The sequence below is a fragment of the Rhipicephalus microplus genome, chromosome 6, assembly GCF_043290135.1.
Source record: "Rhipicephalus microplus isolate Deutch F79 chromosome 6, USDA_Rmic, whole genome shotgun sequence".
Lineage (NCBI taxonomy): Eukaryota > Metazoa > Arthropoda > Arachnida > Ixodida > Ixodidae > Rhipicephalus > Rhipicephalus microplus.
This window is the reverse complement of record NC_134705.1, coordinates 172,590,235-172,611,448: the sequence shown is the minus strand read 5'-3', so window position 1 is coordinate 172,611,448 and position 21,214 is coordinate 172,590,235. Positions and strand designations below refer to the sequence as shown.

General features: G+C 47.7%; 1 protein-coding gene and 1 non-coding gene across 3 annotated transcripts in view; both read right to left on the bottom strand.

Moving 5' to 3' along the window:
• Window positions 1-5,607: 5,607 nt before the first annotated feature.
• Window positions 5,608-5,679, bottom strand: TRNAT-CGU (transfer RNA threonine (anticodon CGU)). Its single transcript has one exon. It is a non-coding gene; the product is annotated as a tRNA-Thr (tRNA).
• A 7,327-nt stretch (window positions 5,680-13,006) lies between these two features.
• The window catches only part of LOC119167151 (uncharacterized), a 90,914-nt gene continuing 82,706 nt past the window's right edge, over window positions 13,007-21,214 (bottom strand). For both annotated transcript variants that reach the window (XM_037418589.2, XM_037418588.2), the window contains exon 3: window positions 13,007-16,576. In XM_037418589.2, coding sequence (XP_037274486.2) covers window positions 15,590-16,576 — 987 coding nt within the window. In that variant the 3' untranslated portion in view covers window positions 13,007-15,589. The remainder of the gene's footprint in view (window positions 16,577-21,214) is intronic.

Below are 21,214 nucleotides of genomic sequence, written 5' to 3'. Positions count from 1 at the left end.
TTTGCCGTGCACTGGATCCAGTGCACCGTGCTGCATTGGAAAGTACGTGTGAAAATTTTGGAACATAATTCCTGGAGTAGGCGGGGACGTCAGACATCTGAGTGCGCTGCTTTTGTACCATGATCACTACCATCTGGGGCTGGCCCACGCATCCATTTCATTTCATTTCATTTTATTATACTGTCAGCCCTGTTTGGGCTATAACAGGGGTGGAAAAAACCAATATACATACAGAAAAATAGGTACTTCCTATACAACTTCTTTTTCTATTCTATTTCTTTTTCTACAACTTCTTTTTCTTTAGCTATTTCTTGTCATTCATTGTCATACATGACAATGAATGACAAGAAATAGCTAAAGCACTCTGCTCCTGAGGACATAGAATAAGCAATGCTCCTGTCCAAGTGCAACCAGCGCAAGCCCGACACGGGAGGACACTAGCGATGAGGATGCACAGACACGAATTTCGAAAGGCGAGTTTCTTCTCTTGTGCAAATATTCTAAAAGCAGAGACAACTCTGAGGAAGTGTGGAGCTCTGTAAATGCTGATCAGAATATTCTATTAGGAAATGGAAGTCTATTTTAGCGTGACGCGCCGACTGACGTCGACACTGTCATGACGTCAGCCTACGGTGTCAAATTTTATTGACTTCCGTTACCAGAATGCCTAGTTGTGATAACTTTTAGTAGCAAAAACCATTCGACATGGCGTATTGTGCGTAACCAACGGAGCCACGAAGTGGCACGGGTGTAGAAACGTCACGACAGTTCGCGCGAGCACAGGATCAGAAGTTCGTACCGCGTTCCGATATCGGGGTACAGTAGGAACTGAAACTAATTTTCAAGAACAGACTGTAATCACTTTGTCAGGGTGCACACACTGTACATTTCCATAGAAGCACATTTTCCGTAGCTCTTGGGAGCTTGGTTTTTAATTTCACGCAAGAAAGAAAAGAAAAGCAATGAAGACATTGTCAGGCCCTAGTGGGCGCAAGAAAAGACGCAACGAAGATAGACAACGAGCACCGTGTCAGTGTGCGTTCGCGCTACACAAGGATCGCTGGCTGAGAGTGTACGCCATGAGATGCTCTCTCATACGAAGAAGCAAAAACTTGCTCACCAATTAAAAATATCATGGCACCCCAATTGGCCCATCAGTACACATTAAGCATTAAAGAAAAGAAGAAAAAATCCAAGCATATCCACGGAGTGAATGATGATGAGTGGGGCGAAGCGTCCGTCAATCCGTCCACGCTTCCATCCGTCCGTCCGTCCGTCTGTACGTCCGTAGGTGCGTCAAACAGACAGACAGACGACGGACGGACGCAGCCAGCGGATGATTCACGGTTCGCCGATAAAACCCTCTGAAGCTTCGCCCCACACCATCATTCACTCCATGAATATGCTGTGAGGTGGTTACTACATACATGCATGCATACAAGTGACGACCGACCCACCCAACCCACGCCCTAACGAGTTTCGCCCCTAAAACGTTCTCATCAGGAAGCTTCATTCGTCGTCATCTTTCTACGTAGATATGAATACATTCGTCCGGCTCGAGAACTCCTCAGGACTGGAGCCGCAACTTCGCCGGAACTGACACTCAACACAACGGGAGGCACTCCAACGACGCGTCAGACCTTGTTGCGCTCCGGAGCAGCGCTATACGCGGCTCGAAGAACACGTTTCAGCAGGAGAGGAGGTGAAGTAGAGGGCGAGTGAGTGACCAGTTCCTCCACGTAAACACGCGGAGACATCAACTAGCCAATACCATCGCGCCCAGCGGGAGACGTCACGAAGTGTCCTCGGCCTTGTACCACGTGTCGCACGTCGCTAGAGGGAGAGGATGTGGACGACAGGAGGCGGAATGAAGAGTGGCGGGCTCGGGTGCGTGGCACGTTTCGCGTTCGTACGAAGGCAACGCACGTGGGAGGAAGCGGCGCCGACAAAGCGTTTCGGCACGAATTCTGGTCATCGTCTCTGCAGTTCATTTGCGTGACGCGTGATTAAGAGCAAGCCTTGCGTTCATAGGACGCGCAAGTGCTGTGCCGACACAAGGGAGTGCGCTTTTGTTTATGCGTACGTGTCAGCCGTCGCATTTGCATCGAAACACACGTCACCTTGCTTCCTGATTCTTCTGCGCATCCTCCTGTGTCGCTTGGCAGCGATATGAGTCTCCTGAGCCGGCGTCGTCTTGGAATTCAGGCGGCCTCGTCTGACCGACTCTAAACTCAAGAACGGCTTCTTTTGTTTTTGTCCTGGTCGTTTGTCTTAAACTTTGTTTGTGTACCGGCAAAACTTGCTAAATGTATGGTGGTTGTAGCGACCGACGGCTACCTGGGACTGGTGCCGATTGATAGCAATCGTGGAAAGAAGCAGCGCGTCTATAATTATGCGCCGTGCGCAGTCTTTAGTTCGAAGATGTCCTCGAGTCGATCGACCGCCTTAAGCGCCGAACCTCTCCTGCGGAGACTGTGCAACCGAATGACGCAATGGAGGGCTCGTAAATTGATTTCGGTTAGGTCGAAGGTTTACTTGGCGTGCGTATAAACCGCAGCGTGCATCACATGGGTTCTGCATATTTCTCCGACGCGAAATACTAAACACACTAAGTCGTTATTACCACGTTCTGAACAAATTCAAAACAACAGCTTGTACTAAATCAGCGCAAAAAGGACGAAGCATGAGAATTGAAGGGCACAGTTCGAGATGACAGTTAACATGTAGTGCCTCAAAATGCAATTTTGTTTATGGTGTCTGAATGCTCAGTTTTGTGATGTAAGTGCATCGTGCTATTTGATTTTTTAGGGGTGAAGCTTCTTATAGCGGCTCTCGTTCGTTCCTCGTAGCCGTTGTAGTGTTAACAAGTATAGCATTTTAATCTCCAAGGTGGTGCCGGTGAGAGATTTCTTCTGTGCGTTGTTGAACAATAAAAGATAATACTCAATGTACATGTCAATGGCTGCTAAGGGGGAATGAGAGACAGGAGCATTTGGCTTTTAGTTAACGCGCACGCTGCAGTCCCCATTAGCAGCCATTGGCATGTACATTGAGCACTATCTGACAAGAAAGGGTTGCTACGTTATACTCGCTGGGGGTAACTTCCTTGGTTTTAGCAAGGTTTAGCGAGCGTTGGGCCGCAGTACCATGAATATAGTGAACTAGTATATTCCATGAACTCGAGGTGGTTAAAGGTGGGAAGTAGACACGAAGCGCAAGGCGTAAGAAAGTGTGCGTGTGCCCCCTCTCGTTTAGTCTTTGGAATGTCCGCTGGATGGCGGTGCTTCTATATGGGGAATATATGATGAAAAGATGCGAGATGGTGGTACTTGGAGTGTTGAATAGATGGACGAACGGACACACAGACAGACGCATGGATGGACGCATGAACGGACGCAGGGGCGGATGCATGGACGAACGCAGAGACGGACGCACGAACAGAAGCACGGACGGGCGGATGGACGCATGGACGGTCACACTGACGGACGCATGGACGGACGGAAACAAGAACGAATGGACGGACGAATGCTTCGCCCCACTCTCCATCATTCACTCCGTGGATATGCTGCCATTTTTTTTCTGTTCCACAGTGTTGATTCGAATTTTGCATAGAACTAAAGGTGTTTTTGTACCACACGTTGTTGCCATTGTGACCGGATAGCGGTTCTAGCGAAGCTGCAGTGTGTTCATCTGTCGTTTTTTTTTACTTTTATTTTTCGATCATCCATAACCAACTAGACCGATTCAGCGCTACTACAGATATTGTACATCTAACCCTGCTATACTCACCGTAAATAGTACATTTTCTGCCTTCTTCTTCATTGTTGCAAATTGAGCGACAGGGTACAATAAACGAAATCTCAAGACATGCCATCGTCTTGGCGGAGCAATCAAACCTGTGGCATCGAGTGGTAACGCGATACGCTACAGAAACTCTAGTATAGAAGTGCAACTGCCGCTGAATCAGGGCAGCGACTCAAAGCTTGATGAAATAATATAATTAGGCTTTCGTAAAAGATACGCATATAATTACCTAGATAAGATGTCATCATAATTATCATCATCATCAGCCTGAGTACGCCCACTCTATGTTCCGCGAGTGAACTGAGTCGTGTGCTTGCTGCTACCGCTTCATACCCGCAAACTTCCTTTAAAAAGTACGGGCCTCAAACATAACTGCCGGCAAATCGCCAGAGAGACAGCTTTGGCATAGTGGCACTTTTCTGAAAGTGGTGAAGGAACAGCAAAAAGCAGTGTTTGGTTACAAAATTCAACGCAATTAGTTAATACTTTCTGATTGTTATTTTTCCCGTTTTGTTTTCTCGTTCGCTGTTAGGAAGCAAGGACGGCTAATTTAAAAACAGAAGGGGCCTAGCTATTTTTTCTGTATGGGTACAAGAAGATCATGAATTTGTGGGAAATATTCAATAACGTCATAGACGTCAGTCTTAGTCCATTTTATCTTACGCAACCTCTTGAAATCCTTACATATGTAAGGCTTTAAAGTGACACTTGTGGGGTCTCGGCGAGGCGAACGAGCGCATCGCCACGCCACGCTCTTGGAGTGAACGGACACAGCAGACGCGGTCGGTACAAAGCACACAACATACATACATTTAAAAACTAATTTATACGACGATATCGTCCGCCGAATGTTACATCAATTTTAGTTAACACGCCACCATACAAACAACATAACGCAGTGACACACTAAACACACACTAAGACACCCAACACACTAACACATACCCAAGGCGGCGTCGCCAACGCCTGACTTTCCACGTGGGACCCCGGCGCGAAGCTTGCGGTGCCGAGCACCGGGGACCCACGCTACAGACAACCGTTCGCGGCAGCCGCCACGCGCAGAAGAGCGCGCAGAAGAGGCTCGCTCAACCCTCGCCCACCACCAAGGCCTGCCTTCCGCCAGGGGCCATCGCCGGCGCTACCACTCTACCAACAGTGGCACTCAAAGCGAACACAACGCCATCTATCGCCCGGCGGTGGTCACCACCGAAATAAAGCCTTGGTGCGACGCGGCGCAGACATCTTTACAGGAGGGGGGGGGGGGTGTCAGCACCCCACACACTGAAGAGCAACAGTTATTCGGTTTGAATCGATAAACTGCACTCTGAATACTCTATTGCCATAAGTTTCCCCATAGGCGTACCAGCCAAGGTTGCAAGGGGGGCGCGAGCTCCCCCACTGAGAAAAGTTGATGGGGGGGGGGGGGGGGGCTGAGCCTTCCTACTTTGACCAGTGGCCACTCTTGGCTGCACACTGGGGAAACGAACAAGCAAGGCGTAGTTTTCCATCACAACAGTAATTACTCAATTATGTTCCTACGGTACGGGAGACTGAAATTGTTACTAGGCTATGTTACAACGTTAATATATATATATATATATATATATATATATATATATATATATATATATATATATATATATATATATATATAGGAAGTGTATACTTTAGGGCTCGTTTTTCGTGTTTTGACACAATATTATTGAGATCTAACTGACTATAATGCCAAGAAATTTATAGAGAAAGTTATTAGACCAATTGTGATGTAAATGCGAAGAAAGAAAAGTGGGTGAAAAGATAAATTGCCGTGGGCAGGAACCGAACCTGCGACCTTCGAATAACGAGTTCGATGCTCTACCACTGAGCTACCACGGCGGCCATCCTCCAAGCCACTTTATTGGGTATATATGCGAATTGAAACGTGGGAGTGTCACAGTCAGCGCCATCTGTAGCCATGACGGTGAGTGTGGCACACTCGAATGTCGCAGGTTCGGTTTCTGACCATGGCAAGCATCATACCACCGTACGCTTGAAATATGCAGCTTCAACACGCCCTGTCTACCTATCTTGCAACAAAATCTGAACGCACTGTTAATGCGTTTCGCTCCCGTGGAAATACAGCTGGCGTATGTGGGAATCGAACCCATGACTTCGATCTTAGCATCACAACACCTCCTCATGCTAACTTATCGGTGGGTGTTGCTTGCAAGATATGTACGTATAAATGCTCAGCGCGAACCCGCAGCACAAATCTGTTTACACTGAGCGGTGACGAGAAGTATAGAGGCATCAGCTGAACAAAACACTTGCAGGGCTCACAGTACGGTATTTTAAGTGCATTAATCTAGCAAGCTACACCACTTTCGCACTACCAATGGTTCTCTTGGAAAGCCAGAGCCCAATGGCGAAATGTACAGCGGTTGTCTATTTGCTGTAGTTTCAGTTTACAAACACGCTTTCTTTTAATATGAGTACGGCCATCACATTTCTTTCAGTTAATTGATAGTTTGCTGTACTGTGCATGACAAAAAACTTTTCAAAGTAACGAGACCGCAGAGTATCAGCGCACTGCCATAATCCACTTTTGACACCTTTGCTTTTCGCACTGCTCGCATTGGAAATGGTAAAAAATTGGCGGTCAGTTTTCAGCTCTTCGTCATGTTTAAACTTTTGTAGCAGCTCACAATGCAGCAGTAGTGTGCGCCTGTTTTCCAGAAAGACGAAACAACGCTGCCCATAGCATGCAAATGCGAGATAAGCGCTCCAAGGAACGCGTTTTCCGTGCGCGCAATGGGAAAACCCAGCAAGCACGGTCATCCGAGCGACCGGAGCTTTGCCCTCTTTCCGCTAGTGCGGTGAACGGCGCTGCGCAAACTCGAGCCTGCCCTTCCTATAGCAAAACGTGTTCATCGTAAATCCGCCACCATCATTGCGGCCCTGCCGAGACAGCACAATGGGGAAAGTGCTATTTGGTCGTTCCTACGCGGAATGTTGGGGAACACTAGAATCATTGGGCGCACGAGCGGGTTTGCCATGTGGTATTTTTTGTACTTCGCGGGCATTTGTAATTAGCACAAAAACACTACGTAACAGATATGAAGTTCAAAACTGTCTAATCGGACGTTTTGCATACCGATCTACAACTTTCTTACTAAATTTTTTTCTATCTTCGTTTTTTGAAAAGTTAGTTACTTAAACATATCTAATTAAACAATATTTGAGAACACAAGAAATAGTCTGACTAATTCCAGGCAACAGTGAGTAACATGTATTTGGTCGCGTCGTAATCGCGTGTGCCAGCATATTTTAAAACTCGGGCTAAAGTTACCTGGGACATTCTGTATACGGTTGTACGGAGTATGAAACTGGGTGCTTTTTGATCGCTAAATATTGTGTGTTGTGGGCACAGTTGGTATTTATTTTAAACGCTTAAACTGCACATAAAGCTAACTTCTGCAGCGATAGAGAAACAACTGCATGGATTAGTTATCAAGATTGTCCGCTATGTCGATGATTTTTAAATTATCCTGCCGAGTGACGATTGTGCGTTCCTATTTCATGATGTGCTGAATATATTAAAAGACAATGCCTTTGGGCTGTTTTTTATAACTGAAGCACTAGTCGATGATGCCATTAGATTTTGAGACCCGTGTTTGTATGCTGAACCGGACCATTTACGGTGGTGTTTCTCGCCAAGAGCAAGAAAGAAATCTCTCGTGAGCTATTTCTCAGGACATTCTAAGAGTGTGAAGAACAGCAGTGCTTTCAATTCTTTAAATTCTGCTCTCAATAAGTCTTGCCACCACAAGATAAAAGCCAGTTTTCAGGAACAATTAGCTCGCTTACAAATAGCGGGCTTCCCAGGTCTAACCTTATCATGTATCAAAATCTTATCATGTATCAACCTTATCATGTATCAAAGCCTGAAGGCTGATTGCCTTTAGCCCTTGCCCCTGCAGTGATCTCTGTAATGTGCTTACTGTAAATAAGTTACTATTACTTCTACTCTATGGGGAGTTTCGCTACTCGTATATATATGATTGAATAAGTTTTTATATAATTCTAATATAATGGGCAGCAAGGCCTTGTCTCTGTAGGGGTCTGAAGCAGTAAGGTAAGCCAAGTTGAAGTAAAAGACGTGTCTTGCCACCTCGATAGGGTGGTACCATGTTTATGATAATCGTCCAAAAGATTTGGTGCTCGGCTGATAATCCGACGGAGACGGGTTCGATCCTTGCCATGGTTGTCGCGCTTCGATGAAGAGGCTTTGATTGATTTGTGGTGTTTAACGTCCCAAAACCACCATTTGGTTATGAGAGATGCCGTAGTGGAGGGCTCCGGAAATTTTGACCACCTGGGGTTCTTGAACGTGCACCCAAATCTGAGCACACGGGCCTACAACATTTCCGCCTCCATCAGAAATGCAGCCGCCGCTGCCGGGAATCGAACCCGCGACCTGCGGGTCAGCAGCCGAGTACCTTAGCCACTAGACCACCGCTGTGGGGCTCGATGAAGAGGCTGTGTACTGCGTGATGTGAGGGCTTGTTAGGTGGTCGAAATTTAGGCTTTCCACATCACCATATCGTGGTTTTCGCGTGCAGAATCCTAGATGCTACAACGATGTGTTCGCACAGGTATAAGCTTCCTAACGGGCTCGGGGGACGAGAAAAAAATTGCCCGCAGCTTCCCTCGGGGGAACACTGAGGAGGATGCGGAGCATATAATTGGTTAACGGGGTGTTAAAGTGCGACTGACTTGGGTCGATGGCTAAATTGGTTAACGTGGTTGTGAAATGGGGTGCTAATTGCGACTTACTTGGGTCGATGGCTAAATTGGTTAACGTGGTTGTAGGAGGGGGTGTTAAATGAGTGAACACGTACATACGTATGCGAAAGGGCGGCGCTGGTCGAAGGGACGTCGATCATTGTGTTTGTGGATTCGTTGGAATTCATTTCACCGCGACCTTGGACGTCGACGCGCCGTACAAACCAACCGACGAGCGGCAACTGAGCGAGCGAGCGCCGACCTTGAGTATATATACAGTGCGACGGCGCATGCACTGTCAGCTGTTGAATGTTCTCGAAGCGCGACGCCACATGCGCGTCCACTGGAGAATCAGGAGAATTGTAGATGTCGAACGCGGTGTGTAGAGGAGGAAGGGTGCACAGATGGTGGAGGAGTGAAGCGCGCGCGGTGTGTAGAGGAGGAAGGGATGCACAGATGGTGGAAGAGTGGGCGACGGCGCGACGGCGCATGCGCGCGCGTCAGCTGTCGAATGTTCGAGAAGCGGTGCGGACGGCGCGGACGGCGCACTACAAGGCGCGAGTATAGGATGCTTCCGCATCTAAAAGAAAACGTCGAAGAGCGTTCCGAAACACTTCGCGCCTGGCGAGCCTTCGGAGAATGCCGCATACGATGTGTTGCAGTGGCTAGCAAAGACAACTCGCTGCTCGACATAGAAAAGAGTGGCTACCAACTTGCCACGCCCATTATTTCGACCGTCAAGTTGCGCCCGCACGACATTTCTCGCCCTCCACGCAAGCTTCTGAAGTATACACGCAACGCTAGGCCAATGTATACGCTAATGGAGCTCCGTTGAAGCCGGTGAAGTGAGCATACAAGACGCAAGTCATGTCTTCCGTGCACTCATATTTCGTTGTGCCTTTTTTTTTTACCAACCATCGGCCTGGATAAAGAACTTTGATTCGTGGTGGACATTTCTCCGAAGTCTAGCGGGCCCACTCTTTCTCACGGAGTGCTTGGCCATCGGTCAACAAGTATAACAGGGAGTTTCAGAATAGCGCATGCAAAGCTTTGCGGTGGCGTTCCGTGTCACTGCACATGCATGCGATTACGCTAACCGGGTGCGGGCTCCCGCTATGGGACGGAAATAGCGGATGACCGCAAAGCCGGCTAACTTGCTATTCTAAAACTCCTTACGAAGTCTCCGAGCTCGCGAGGGTGGTATACGCAGCTTCGTGTCTGTAAGTTGGATTTCTCGAATCGGTACTCGCCAGTCGTCATGGTTACACGCTCAGAAAGTTAGGTGAGGCAAACTGCACCGTTAAATTAAGCCCGAATCTTCCCTGGGTGGGTTGCGGCCACGTATATATAGGTGTTCACCGTGACGGAACTTGACAGGACGGGCCACATCGCTGGTGTGCCGACGCATAAAGTTTCAAGCTCAGCTCACAGTTGGGTAGGTAGCTGAAACTATAGGCACGGCTGTTTGATAGACGTCCTCTGAATTTCGTCGGGGATATACGTTGCGACATAAAGCCCTCTTTCGTAGAGTTATATGGCTTGCGCGCGGTACGAGTTATAGTTACGTGTGTTGCTTTGTAATGCTAAATGTGGTTTTTAGGCAGCCAACGGCACGCGGAACAGCCTCGTTAGCTCGATAGCTACGTTACTTCCTCGCGTTGCAGATCAGAGCTTCCTTCTACAGTCAACGCGTGTGGTGGTCAACCATGTTGCACTTGATTAGCGTACGTGGAAAGCATGTGCTGCTTGCTGCGGTACGTGCACTTCACCGACTTCGTTGGACGTACCGCCCGGTTTGGTCGACTTCAGTGAACACGGTCCGCGTAAGCCTGTGAACCACGTCACGGTGGGCAAACCAGTTGTTTCAACATTCTGTGCTTCTATAGCGCGCTCATGAAACGTTTCAGACGCCATGTCACTGCTGGCTGCCATACATCGACGTCGGACTACGGAAATTATCCGAGCACCATCCGTCGTCGTAACATTGCAAGTGAAATGTCAGTATATATTCAGGCTGACGAGGCCCTGACTTTAGTGGCCGGCAGTTGCAGCCGTTGTTGGTCGTGTCTGATAGAATCGAAGAGTATAGGCGCGCCGCATGTATACCTTTTGCCTTATAGGATTAGGATAGGCATCATCTTGTGGTTTCGTCACGGGCGCAGAACTCCTTGCGAATGGCTTTGTGAAGTGACCACTGTTTCGTGTCGAGTAGATCACGTGTGATAGTGGGCTCGAACGAAATGTGGTTTCGTGGAAGCAAACGGCACCCGGATTGTCCTCGCCAAGGTTTTATTTGGCCGGGCTGGAAGACTTGCTGCTCTCCCTAACATGGGATTTCGTTGGTGTCACTGCTGCTTTTCCTGGTTGCTGTGTTCCCCATGATACCTTTTATTCACGCTGCTATCCTTACTGTGCGCTTTTGAGGTTTACTTGCAGGCTTTCCTTCGAGTCTCATCAACCATCCACGCGTCCATGTATGGACTGTAGTACACTACTGAAGATAGCGAGTTGCAAAGTTTTTCATTTTCTGAATAAGCTGATTATACATCTAATCAGATAAACCAGGCCTTGCGGATGTCCCGTTTCCGAAAAAGCTGTGCATCGGAGAATGTTTAGCCTCAGACCAGGAGAAAATTGCGTTGGACATTACGTATTGCCGTGTCAGCGGCGTCTGACTCGCTCGCTGGACTCCATGCCAACCGGTTGTGCCCTCGCGTTATTCGACGACAGTGCATCTCTGGTTGACTGGACTGATCCTACGCCAACTCCTGACGCCGGTCCCCGACGGCGACGACAGCGTATAGCTCTGGCTGATTGGATTAGCGCTACGCCATCTCCTGATGCCTACAAGAGCTCTCGACAGTGGTTCCCCGTCCTCGGACTCCTGCAACCGTGTCCATCTCTCCTGTTTTCTCCTTATTTCCGTCACTCGCTGTCGCTGCGCCTCGCTGTTTCCTTCCTCTCTCTCTATCTCTCTATCTTTGAATACTATCCCTTTATTACCTTCTCTACCCCCATCACTCGTGAGCTACTGCTGAGGTGTCCTCCCCCTGAGAGACAGTTGCGGGGCTCACTTACTTTTCTCTTCTTTTCGTTTAAAAATCATCCCCCCCCCCCACTTAAATCGCTGATACTTCTGTCAGCAGGAGAGACCCTGCTGACAGAAGTATGCTACACATACAGCTGGCTACACATACAGCTGGCTCCTGCAGACTTCTTCCAAAGCTATCCGTTCCCGAGATCACCCACAGCATCGGTCATCACGTGGATGAACCTTTCTGCACCTTCGCACTGATTGGCGGACGGCACGTTGCTGCTACCTTTGGAATTATCTTGGTAAGAGGCATCTTCATACGACTCCTACTGCGACTGTGCTTACATGCACTTAACATTTTCACCTCGTGTTGTTCTAGGTTACCCGTGTCGGTCTACCATCGTTAGCCGTGACAAGGACAGAGCTGGATCCTGCAGACTGCTTCCAAAGCTATTCTTCCCGAGATGACGTGCGGAATCGGTCGTCGTAAGGCTGTACCTTTTGGTATATCTTCGCACTGCTTCGCTGATGGCGTGATTCCGGAAGACGGCTTGTAGCCTTTAACTTTGTAAAATGTAAAAACTGTCTTTATTTTTCAATTTAGCTCCATCCTCGACACCCGAAGTGCATAATTTCACGCTAGCTCTTGCCTTAAATTGTGCACACACCAGCTTGATGTAGTGAGTTCGATTGCTCAGATTATCTGTTTTTTTACATACTTATTCTAAACGCGTATAGATTTGGGTGTCATGTGGTCATCAGAAAATATTCAGCATTTGTCAAGGTGTCTCAACGTCACTTCCGACACTTATGCAGCACCTTAATATTATCAATATTGAGAAATACCTGTTTTGTTAATTATGAACTTTACACTCACATCGTTTCTTTCGTTTATTATAGTTTCTTAGTGACGAAGTTTAAGACTAACCATACGTACCAATACTACAAAAAATAGCCTCGCTTGCCTACAACAAACAATTGTGCTCAGCCCTTAATTGATAAGAATAAGCTGCTCACAACATAACACTACCTTAATTGCAAAAGACATGCAGACACAAGGCAACAAGAACGCAGTGTCCTATACTCTTCTCTTGTGTGCGTGTTTATCAATGGTGTCACGCAAGCCATACCATTTGTTTACAGCAAATGGTTTCTTCAGTAAAGTCTCATGCCCTCATCGGGAACGTGTGTAAATGAAGCACTCTCAGTTTGCACATCTTTGCATGGTCTGTGACCGGCTGTGGCTTAATTACACTCTGTCCAAGTCAAGGACAGACCTATCACCAGCCAAAAAAGCCTGATTAAGCCCTTAAGATCGCTGTTTAAGCTTTACTCGGCTGGTGTACACTTCTTCATTATTTAACCATTCTCCCCACTGCTTGGTCGATGTGGAGAAGACACAGCTCACAAAATAGAAAATATTTTTATTGGCTTTTAAATAGAACGGAGGTTTCACAACAGTCCGCACTGCAAACGACGCCCAGCGTCGTAAAACTGTCACATACTTTTTTCTTTTTTATGCCTGTGGATGTGTATGCAGACCGTGCAGGCACGAAGTAATATGGTTGAGTCTGAAAAAAAAAAAACAAAACAACTGGAGCACTCTCGAGTTAATGCTGCATATAGATGTGGCACATCTCACAGATGAGGTTGTCTCATATTCGCCTTGAACGGAGAGGTCATACAGCGCGTTATCATAAAATGGGCTTTACGCGGAACCGGTACAGCCACAAAATATTTGGTTAATCTAGAGCCGTGCCATTTCAATTGACAACGCTTAACAGTGAGGCAGTTTAGCTGATGACGTCATGTGCAGAGAGGTAGAGAGAAAAGGAACATAGGAAAGGTAGGGAAGATAATTGACTACGTCTAGTTTGTTACCCTGCACCTGGAGAGAGGGGAAAAGTTGAGTAAAATAGAGAGAAGGGGAAGATATTTAACAGCACACGCTGAGTCATGCGGACGTTCTGTTCGATTGGATGCTCATTTAACTCACCAGTTGATTTACCATCATAAGTATATTCATGAATTAGGTAGTTAACGTAGATCGATATGCCATTTGAATTGATATTAAACAGCACATTAGGCAGCTTAGTCGATGATAATATACAGATATGCAATTCCTTTGGTCGTGATTTAACTTAACAGTAGGCCTATAGAATTGCGACATCCTCTATGTGCATCGGTAGGGTGCTGTGATTCGTCGAATTTGCGTGTAAATCAGATTTTCGTGAAATTATTTTACTCCCAATTGCTTTAGGTGGCCGACAGTGTCATTTGGCCTACTCTTTCTCAAATGGAATGGGCACAACTGTGTTTCAACCACGGACGCGTAATCACTGGAGTTATTTGCCATCTGACAGCATTGTGAGAAAGTCGGACAAACAATTTAGGTGACCAAATGCATTGCGAAATGCGTGATTAGCCTATGAAGAAAAAGAAGAAAAAGGTTAAGCGCGACCGATAAACTTCATGACTGTAGACCACATTGCTGCATCGTTATGATTTCGTAGATGCGAATATACCATGCTGTCATTTGCCGTATAGTTGCGTTTACTTCTTTACCGTGTTTCCATTGCTGTTGACTCACCTAGTCCTACATAGCATAAGTCCCACCCCGCAAGCAGTTCTCATGCTACAGTTGGTTCCGTAACATTCACTACATAAACTGAATGGAAAGCCATAAAAATTGTGAATTGAATTAACTGCGAACTAGCTGCAGAAATAATACTAAGCCATGAAATATATATCGAACTGGCACAGCGCTTTAAATTTTCTTATCGTATTGACAACGATGACAATGAGGTTGATTATAAATATCAGCGACATGTTTTTATGATTTTGTTACGACAGCGTGCAGAGGCCTGTGTTAGAACAAGAAACATTTTTGAAACATTTCTGGAGGGTTAAGGTGTCGTTATTGTGCATCAGTCGCACTTAACTACACGGGGCCGAAGATAGTTTTCGTTCTTTAAGAAAGGGCAGGGGGGAGGCAGCATATAAACTTGTGATTTGAGGTATGATCGAAAGTACCAGCCAGACTTTCGGTAACCGAAGATTCCCGAGGAATGCGGCGGGAAACGCACCCTATACCTTGTAACGCACTTAAGCACCCAGTCGACCGGAAAAGGCTACGACACTGCAGCGTACTCAATTGTACCGTACGAACTGGCCCACTGACCAATACTTCCCTTGAGGGCTAAGTATATTGTTTCCATTAAGCAATGAATACCTCGAACTAGCAGAGCTTCGTGTTAAGGAACTTCATACAGCTTAGTACTTGTAGACACAACCATCAGTTTGGTCGATTATCCTTTATAGCCATTGGCGGTGGCATTCTGTAAGCTCTCGTTCTGTAAGCTCTCTTCAATGCAGTACCGTCAGTCAGGCTTCATCAAGATCAACTTGGTCGGTATTTTTAACATTCTATGCGATATACTTAGCTACGCATCGGGCTTTATAGCCAGGCCTGTACGATAATGATGTTGCCTATTAGCTGACCGTTTGCACGACACCGTAGACCCAGAGCCTGATTGCGCAGTAACCACGGTGCCATCAAGGTAATCCACGTTCCACTAGTTACCACTTAGGGTAGCCGGGATATGTCAAGAGTTTTCCTCGTTTCTCGTTTGGCTAACAGTAGCACGACGTGAGGTAATCCTTTCCAGGCACAAGGTGATCATCTGCAAGCACACAACTTCAGTTTATAACGTTAGACCACCCAGTAGCACAGAGATACATATCACTGTGTCACATCGAACATCGGGCTTCTCTTCAGCGGTGGAGGATCGTCGCAAGTGTCTGACGAATGAAACATCCAACGGGGTAATGGGGGTGTACACTTAGTTTTCTGTCACTGAGCTGTTTACGATGGCAGCGCCTAATTTCTGGGACTACGCAGATCCACTGCCACCAGCTGTCCTCCTCCTTTTCGTCAGCTCACATTTAAAGCTTCCTTGCAATCACGGCTGAGGTTGCCTATTTGTTTTACACGAAGAGCAACGCCGTAAGGAGGAACGCGGCCAACATCGTCGGCAGCACGGCCATGATGCGTCCGATGTTCTGGAACATAGACAGAGATCCCGTTGGAAATTTCTGCATGAGGTTGCCGATGGGACCCAGGATTCCAGGCATGGAACCGATAGGCGCCACAAGACTCGAAGAAGGCGCCGTCGTCGTAACCACGGGCCTGTGTTGGTGCTGGTGCTGAATGGCCCAGTCCGGCAGTGGCTCGGTTGTCGAAGGTTTAGACGGCGAAGACTGCGATGTCTCGGCAGACTCCGTCATCGCCTCGGTCGTGGTGCCCAAGTCTTCCTCTTCCATGTAGGGCGGTGAAGACGTGGTTGTCTGAGACGGCGAGTACGATGAAGACGAGGACGAATACGTAGGCTTGGACAGAGTGATGATGTTCTGGTGAACGATGGTCGTGTTCGCCACCGTGTCGTACACGGAGAGTGGCACCGAAGCGATTGTTCCCGGCGGCGGGTACACCGACGTTGTCGTCGACGGCGCTGTAGTCAGGGGGTAGATGTGTATTGAGGTGACGCCCGGAAAAGGTCTCTTGAATGCCGACGACGCCGAAGGAGGCCGGTGGTTGTTCATGAGCACGGCGTGCGAGACGCCATAACCCGACGGGACGGCGGTGCCTGCCCAGAAAGGCGGAGGTCTTCTGATGATGGAAGGTTGGACCAGGTTTGATGATCCCGGAGGTCGCAGGGTTGATGGACGTCGGGATGGCCGGTTCTTGACAACTAGTACGTCGTGGACGACGCGAGTGTTGTCCCTTTCTCCATTGCCATCGAGAACCATGATGGGAGGCGAGATGTAGAGACCGGAGTAGTCCCTAGTCGTCGGAGGTGCCATAGTCGTGGTTGTTGTGACCGGAGACGGCGTTGGTTCTTCCATCGTCCAGTGTCTCGACTGCTGGGCAGTAGAGGTCCGATCGGTGCTGTTGGCATCGGTCTTTTTCTTCACCTGCGTTATTACGAGACAAAAAGGAAAGGGTAAATGTCATGCTACTGCGAAAGTAGCGAAATTATAAGCTTCAGCCCTGCTATATTTTAGATATAAACGTTAGCAACGAAACATCTGCAGTCCGACATGCATCTGTTCAACTATACCCGACAATGAAATCCAGCCTAAATTTTACACAACTAGCATACTGTAGAAAAATAGCATACTCGAGCTTATTTCACAAATGGTAGCATTGCACATCCCTTCACAATGAATTGATTTCGTAGTCTCACTCCTCTCAAATTCGTGTGGGCCGTTAATGTGAAGTCAGAATTTTTTTATAGTACGCAGGAACGAAACGACTTTCCCAATGACGTTGTCGCTATCGATGATAATTTGTTTTCAAAAAGCCACAGCTACCAATGTATGCCTAGAAACGTTTGAGCATGTTATACTCTTAACATAGAATTTCGCCGTTCTATATCTTTCCCGTAGATATGGCTTGATTGAACAGGGTTGTACATTCTTTACGAGCTGCGGGTCTAGCCCTATCTAATTAGGGCTGCTTTCCATGTTTACTCGCACTCTACTAGCATTTCTTTCAATGGGTAATCGTTCGCTAATGTTGGCCCAGTGATGGCTAGTGAGGGGCGAAAACTTGAAGTACGCTTGAGCCTAGATTTCAATAGTAAAACATCCTAACGTAATTGGGACCCTTGCGCAACACCTTCTAGCCTCGCTTCGGTCCTCAGAGCATGCTTTAACCATGCTGTAGGAAGCAGGTGACTGGGCACGGGACGTTGGCCATTTCGAGCTATCGTAGAATACCTACTGCAAGCACAGTTGATAAGTGCCCGCTACACCGTAGTTGTTTCTTCTTGCGGATCGGTGAATGGAACACAACGCTTCCGTAAAGCAACACCTGAACCTACGCAGCCGCTCACTTTGCTGATGCTTTTGCAGCTTATGATTGAATATGTCCGAGCGCCTTGTAAAGCGTTCGTCTTTACGAAGCGCTAGTGCTAGTTGTGTAATTACCACGTTTTTCACCACTGCCGTGATTCTACGCTTCTGCCACGCAATCTCCCTCCACTGCATGACATTCACATGGTGTATTTTCCGAAGCAGTTTCAAGGGACGGCATGGCTCTGTCATTGAACAGCTGCTAGCCACGCAAAGGGCCTTGGTTCTATCCCTACTTCCAACCATAAATTTTTGTTTTATTTTCATCTTTCTTGTTTTTTTGGTGACGTAAAAATTATTGTTCGCTCACAACCTACGACCCCCGGTGCCAGAATTTCTGCGAAACGAGTTCTTTAACGCTGTCGCGTTAATATAGGCAAACGATTGCTCATGTTGCAGTGCAAACAACTATAGCGGTGGCTAACTATGGCTAACTAAGTGCTAATGACCGTTTAGCTAGGCAAATATGAGCCAGTAAAAACATTTAGAACTGCCGTTTGACCATATACGGTATACAAAAATGCCGTACGGTCGTGTGGAAACACTGCTAGTTTAATCTGTAGGATATCTTTTGGTCACTATTATAACTTCATCATAGTATTGAACGCATCTGGCAAATGGCTTAGCCAGAATGTTTACAGATTGTGTAACATTGAACACAAAACGATAGAGAACCGTAGCGTAAGCGGTACGTTATTAGGTTGTTGTGTTGTTGTAGAAGGTATGCAGCGACATCGTACATTGGGTACGTACACTGTTTTTGTCACTCAAGAGGATAGCATATAACGCATGCGCAGCTGTGACAAAAGCTACAGCAAAACTTAGCCTATACTATTTTGAAACTTTCTATAGCCTCTGCTAAAACACCCTAATGTAGGTCAATTAGCAGCAAGCGCTTTACAACTTTCGCCATATTCGGTTGTAACAGCAACACTGACATTAGATTAGTAAGGTGTGCGTGTAAGTAGTTTATGACTGTGTGAACTGCGCGAAAAAAACTGTGTATTGGCATGATATTTAAAGTGGTTTCAGTGTGCTATTATGTTTTTTCTTTTTCGTATTTTTAATTTTTGGGTACCGTTTTGTATTATTATTTTATTTTTCGCTGCAGAACTTTGTGATATGGAGTAGCCGAGGCAATAGGCACCTCAACCTCTCCACAGTAAAACAGTTAAAACAGAACAGAACAGAACAGCAACGCTGCCTTCAATGAATATTAGCCCAACAACTTAGACACTACGAGTAGACAATCCTTGGTCGCATGGTGGTGGTGGTGAAACTTTATTACACCAAAAGGGGTGCTGAAGGACACTCGGCTAGACGCCAGGTGTAGAGGGCATCTCCCACGTCAGGACAGAGAGCCCGAAGCTCTCTGCCGCCTCACGGGCCTCCTGGACTGCCCGAAGTTGGTCTGCTAGTCAAGCACTTCTTAGCACTTTGGCACACTGTAGCTTGTTCTTGGCGTAAGTGTCACTCGATGCACAACCACAGAGCATATGGTTCAAATCTACACGTTCACAACACTGTTCACACACATGTTGTCCGTCGTAGTCTGGCTCAATTGATATGCTTCATGAGCCAGGGGCTAGGGTATGAGTTAGTCTGGAGCAAGCGTAACGTGACCGACTGGCTGCGCGTTAATTTCTTATCCGGGAGGGGGAACACTCGCCGGCCTAGATAAAAGTGCTTCGTAATTTCGTTGAAAGCAAATAACTGATCCCTGTACTCCATGTGCAGTGTAGAGGGGGAAACCGGAGAGACGCGGTCGATGAGTCCTCGCGCCAACTCGTGTGCTGTCTCGTTGAAAGAGAGAGAGAAATAACTTTATTGGGCAGCAAAAAAGAAGGGGTTTAGGAGCTAGATGGGTGGGGCCCCATTTCCAAGGCTCCACTTACTTGCGCCGCCTGCCGGACGTGGTCCAGGGGTGCTAGTTGCACCTCCGGGTCCGAGCTAGCGAGGAGTGTCTTCCACTGCTCCAAAGAGTTTTCCACTCTATACATACGCTGTAAGCGATCAAGAGATTCCGCAGGTTGCCCCCTAAGCTGCCCATGTGTGCCGCGAACCATACAATGGAGTGTTGGGTGATGTTATGTCCACCTAATATCCTTAGTGTCGTCTTGTCTATCCCGCCTTTTGCGAAAGCTCGAGTGGCTGCTCTAGAGTCACTGTGTATTGTTGTGAAGCTCAGATCTGTTAGAGCTAGAGCTATTACTGCTTGTTCAGCTACATCCGGCCTCTTGGTGTAAAGAGTCAGGGAGCTGCGTGTTCGTCCATGTCCGTCATTACTACGACCGAGTAGGCGTGCTTTCCCGGTATTTTCGCTGCATCCACGAAAGCTGTCTGGTCGGGAAATCTTGCGGCATCTGCCGCGAGGGCTATGGCGCGGCCGAGTCTTCTTCCATGATTGTGGACCGGGTGTACGTTGCTTGGGAAGAGGAGCGCTGCAATTGATTTTAACGTGGCTTTGGGTAACTTTTGAACGTTGTCCCTTTCCGCTATGGTGTGCAAACCGAGCTTAAGGAGAATATCTCTGCTCGCTTTGGTGCTGGATAGGCGTGCGATCTGTGGCGTGTGCTGGGCCACGATCATTTCGGCAAAGCATGCACTCTTAGCTGTAAGACATCTGACATCTGCAAAAAAGCCTCTAGTGTAGATGGTGTGCTAGCTCGTTGTAGATATTGTCACGGGCTAAGTAGATGCCTGAGGATGACGACGACGAAGTGCTGAACGGGAACGTGCTCGGACTGCAGCAGCGTCGTACGCAGTAGCTCGCCAGTATATTCGCCAGTACACATTTGTTCACCAGTGTATACTTTATTCCCCGTAACATCATTGGTGGAAGGTGCGGGGTACCACTCGCTATACAGCCCAACGAGCTGGATCTTCGCAGCGGACGGCGCATTGCAGCTACCACGATGACTGACCAGGCTACTCAATGTCAACAAGATCCGTCAGCCCCGCAGCCGATCGTTGTGGTGCAACCTCGTGACCCAGGTCCATTCAACGGCACAAGTGGCATAGACGTCGATGACTGGCTGGTTCAATATGAGCGCGTCAGCAGCAGCAACCATTGGGGTCCGACGCTTATGTTGGCGAACATCATCTTCTACTTGCATGGCATGGCAAAACTCTGGTACGAGACGCATCAAGAAGAGTTGACTAGCTGGGACGTCTGTAAGCAGAAATTGCGCTATCTATTTGGGAAACCCATCGGACGTCAAGTGGCCGCAAAGAAAGAGCTTGCGACTCGTGCCCAGACATCCACAGAGCCCTACATCGCGTACATCCGGGACGTGTTGGCTTTGTGCCGCAAGGTCGACAAGGACATGCTCGACGAGGACAAAGTCGGACACATCCTGAAAAAAATTGCGGATGACGCCTTCAATTTTCTCCTGTGCAAGGACTGCTCGACGGTGGAGTCGGTCATCGAAGCATGTCGTCGCTTCGAACAGGCAAAAAGTAGGCGCATAGTTCACCGATTTGACCGCATTCCCAACACGGCGGCTACGTCCTCTTGCGAAGATTTGCCCACACTACACCAACCACCAGCGCCAGAAAACGTCACCAGAATAGTCCGTCGGGAACTCGAGGCTATGGCTCCCGCTATGTCTAGCGTCAGCGCGCCAGGACACAACCTCGATGCTGTTTCAATGATACAGGCCGTGGTTCGCCAAGAGATCGCGAATATGGGCATTT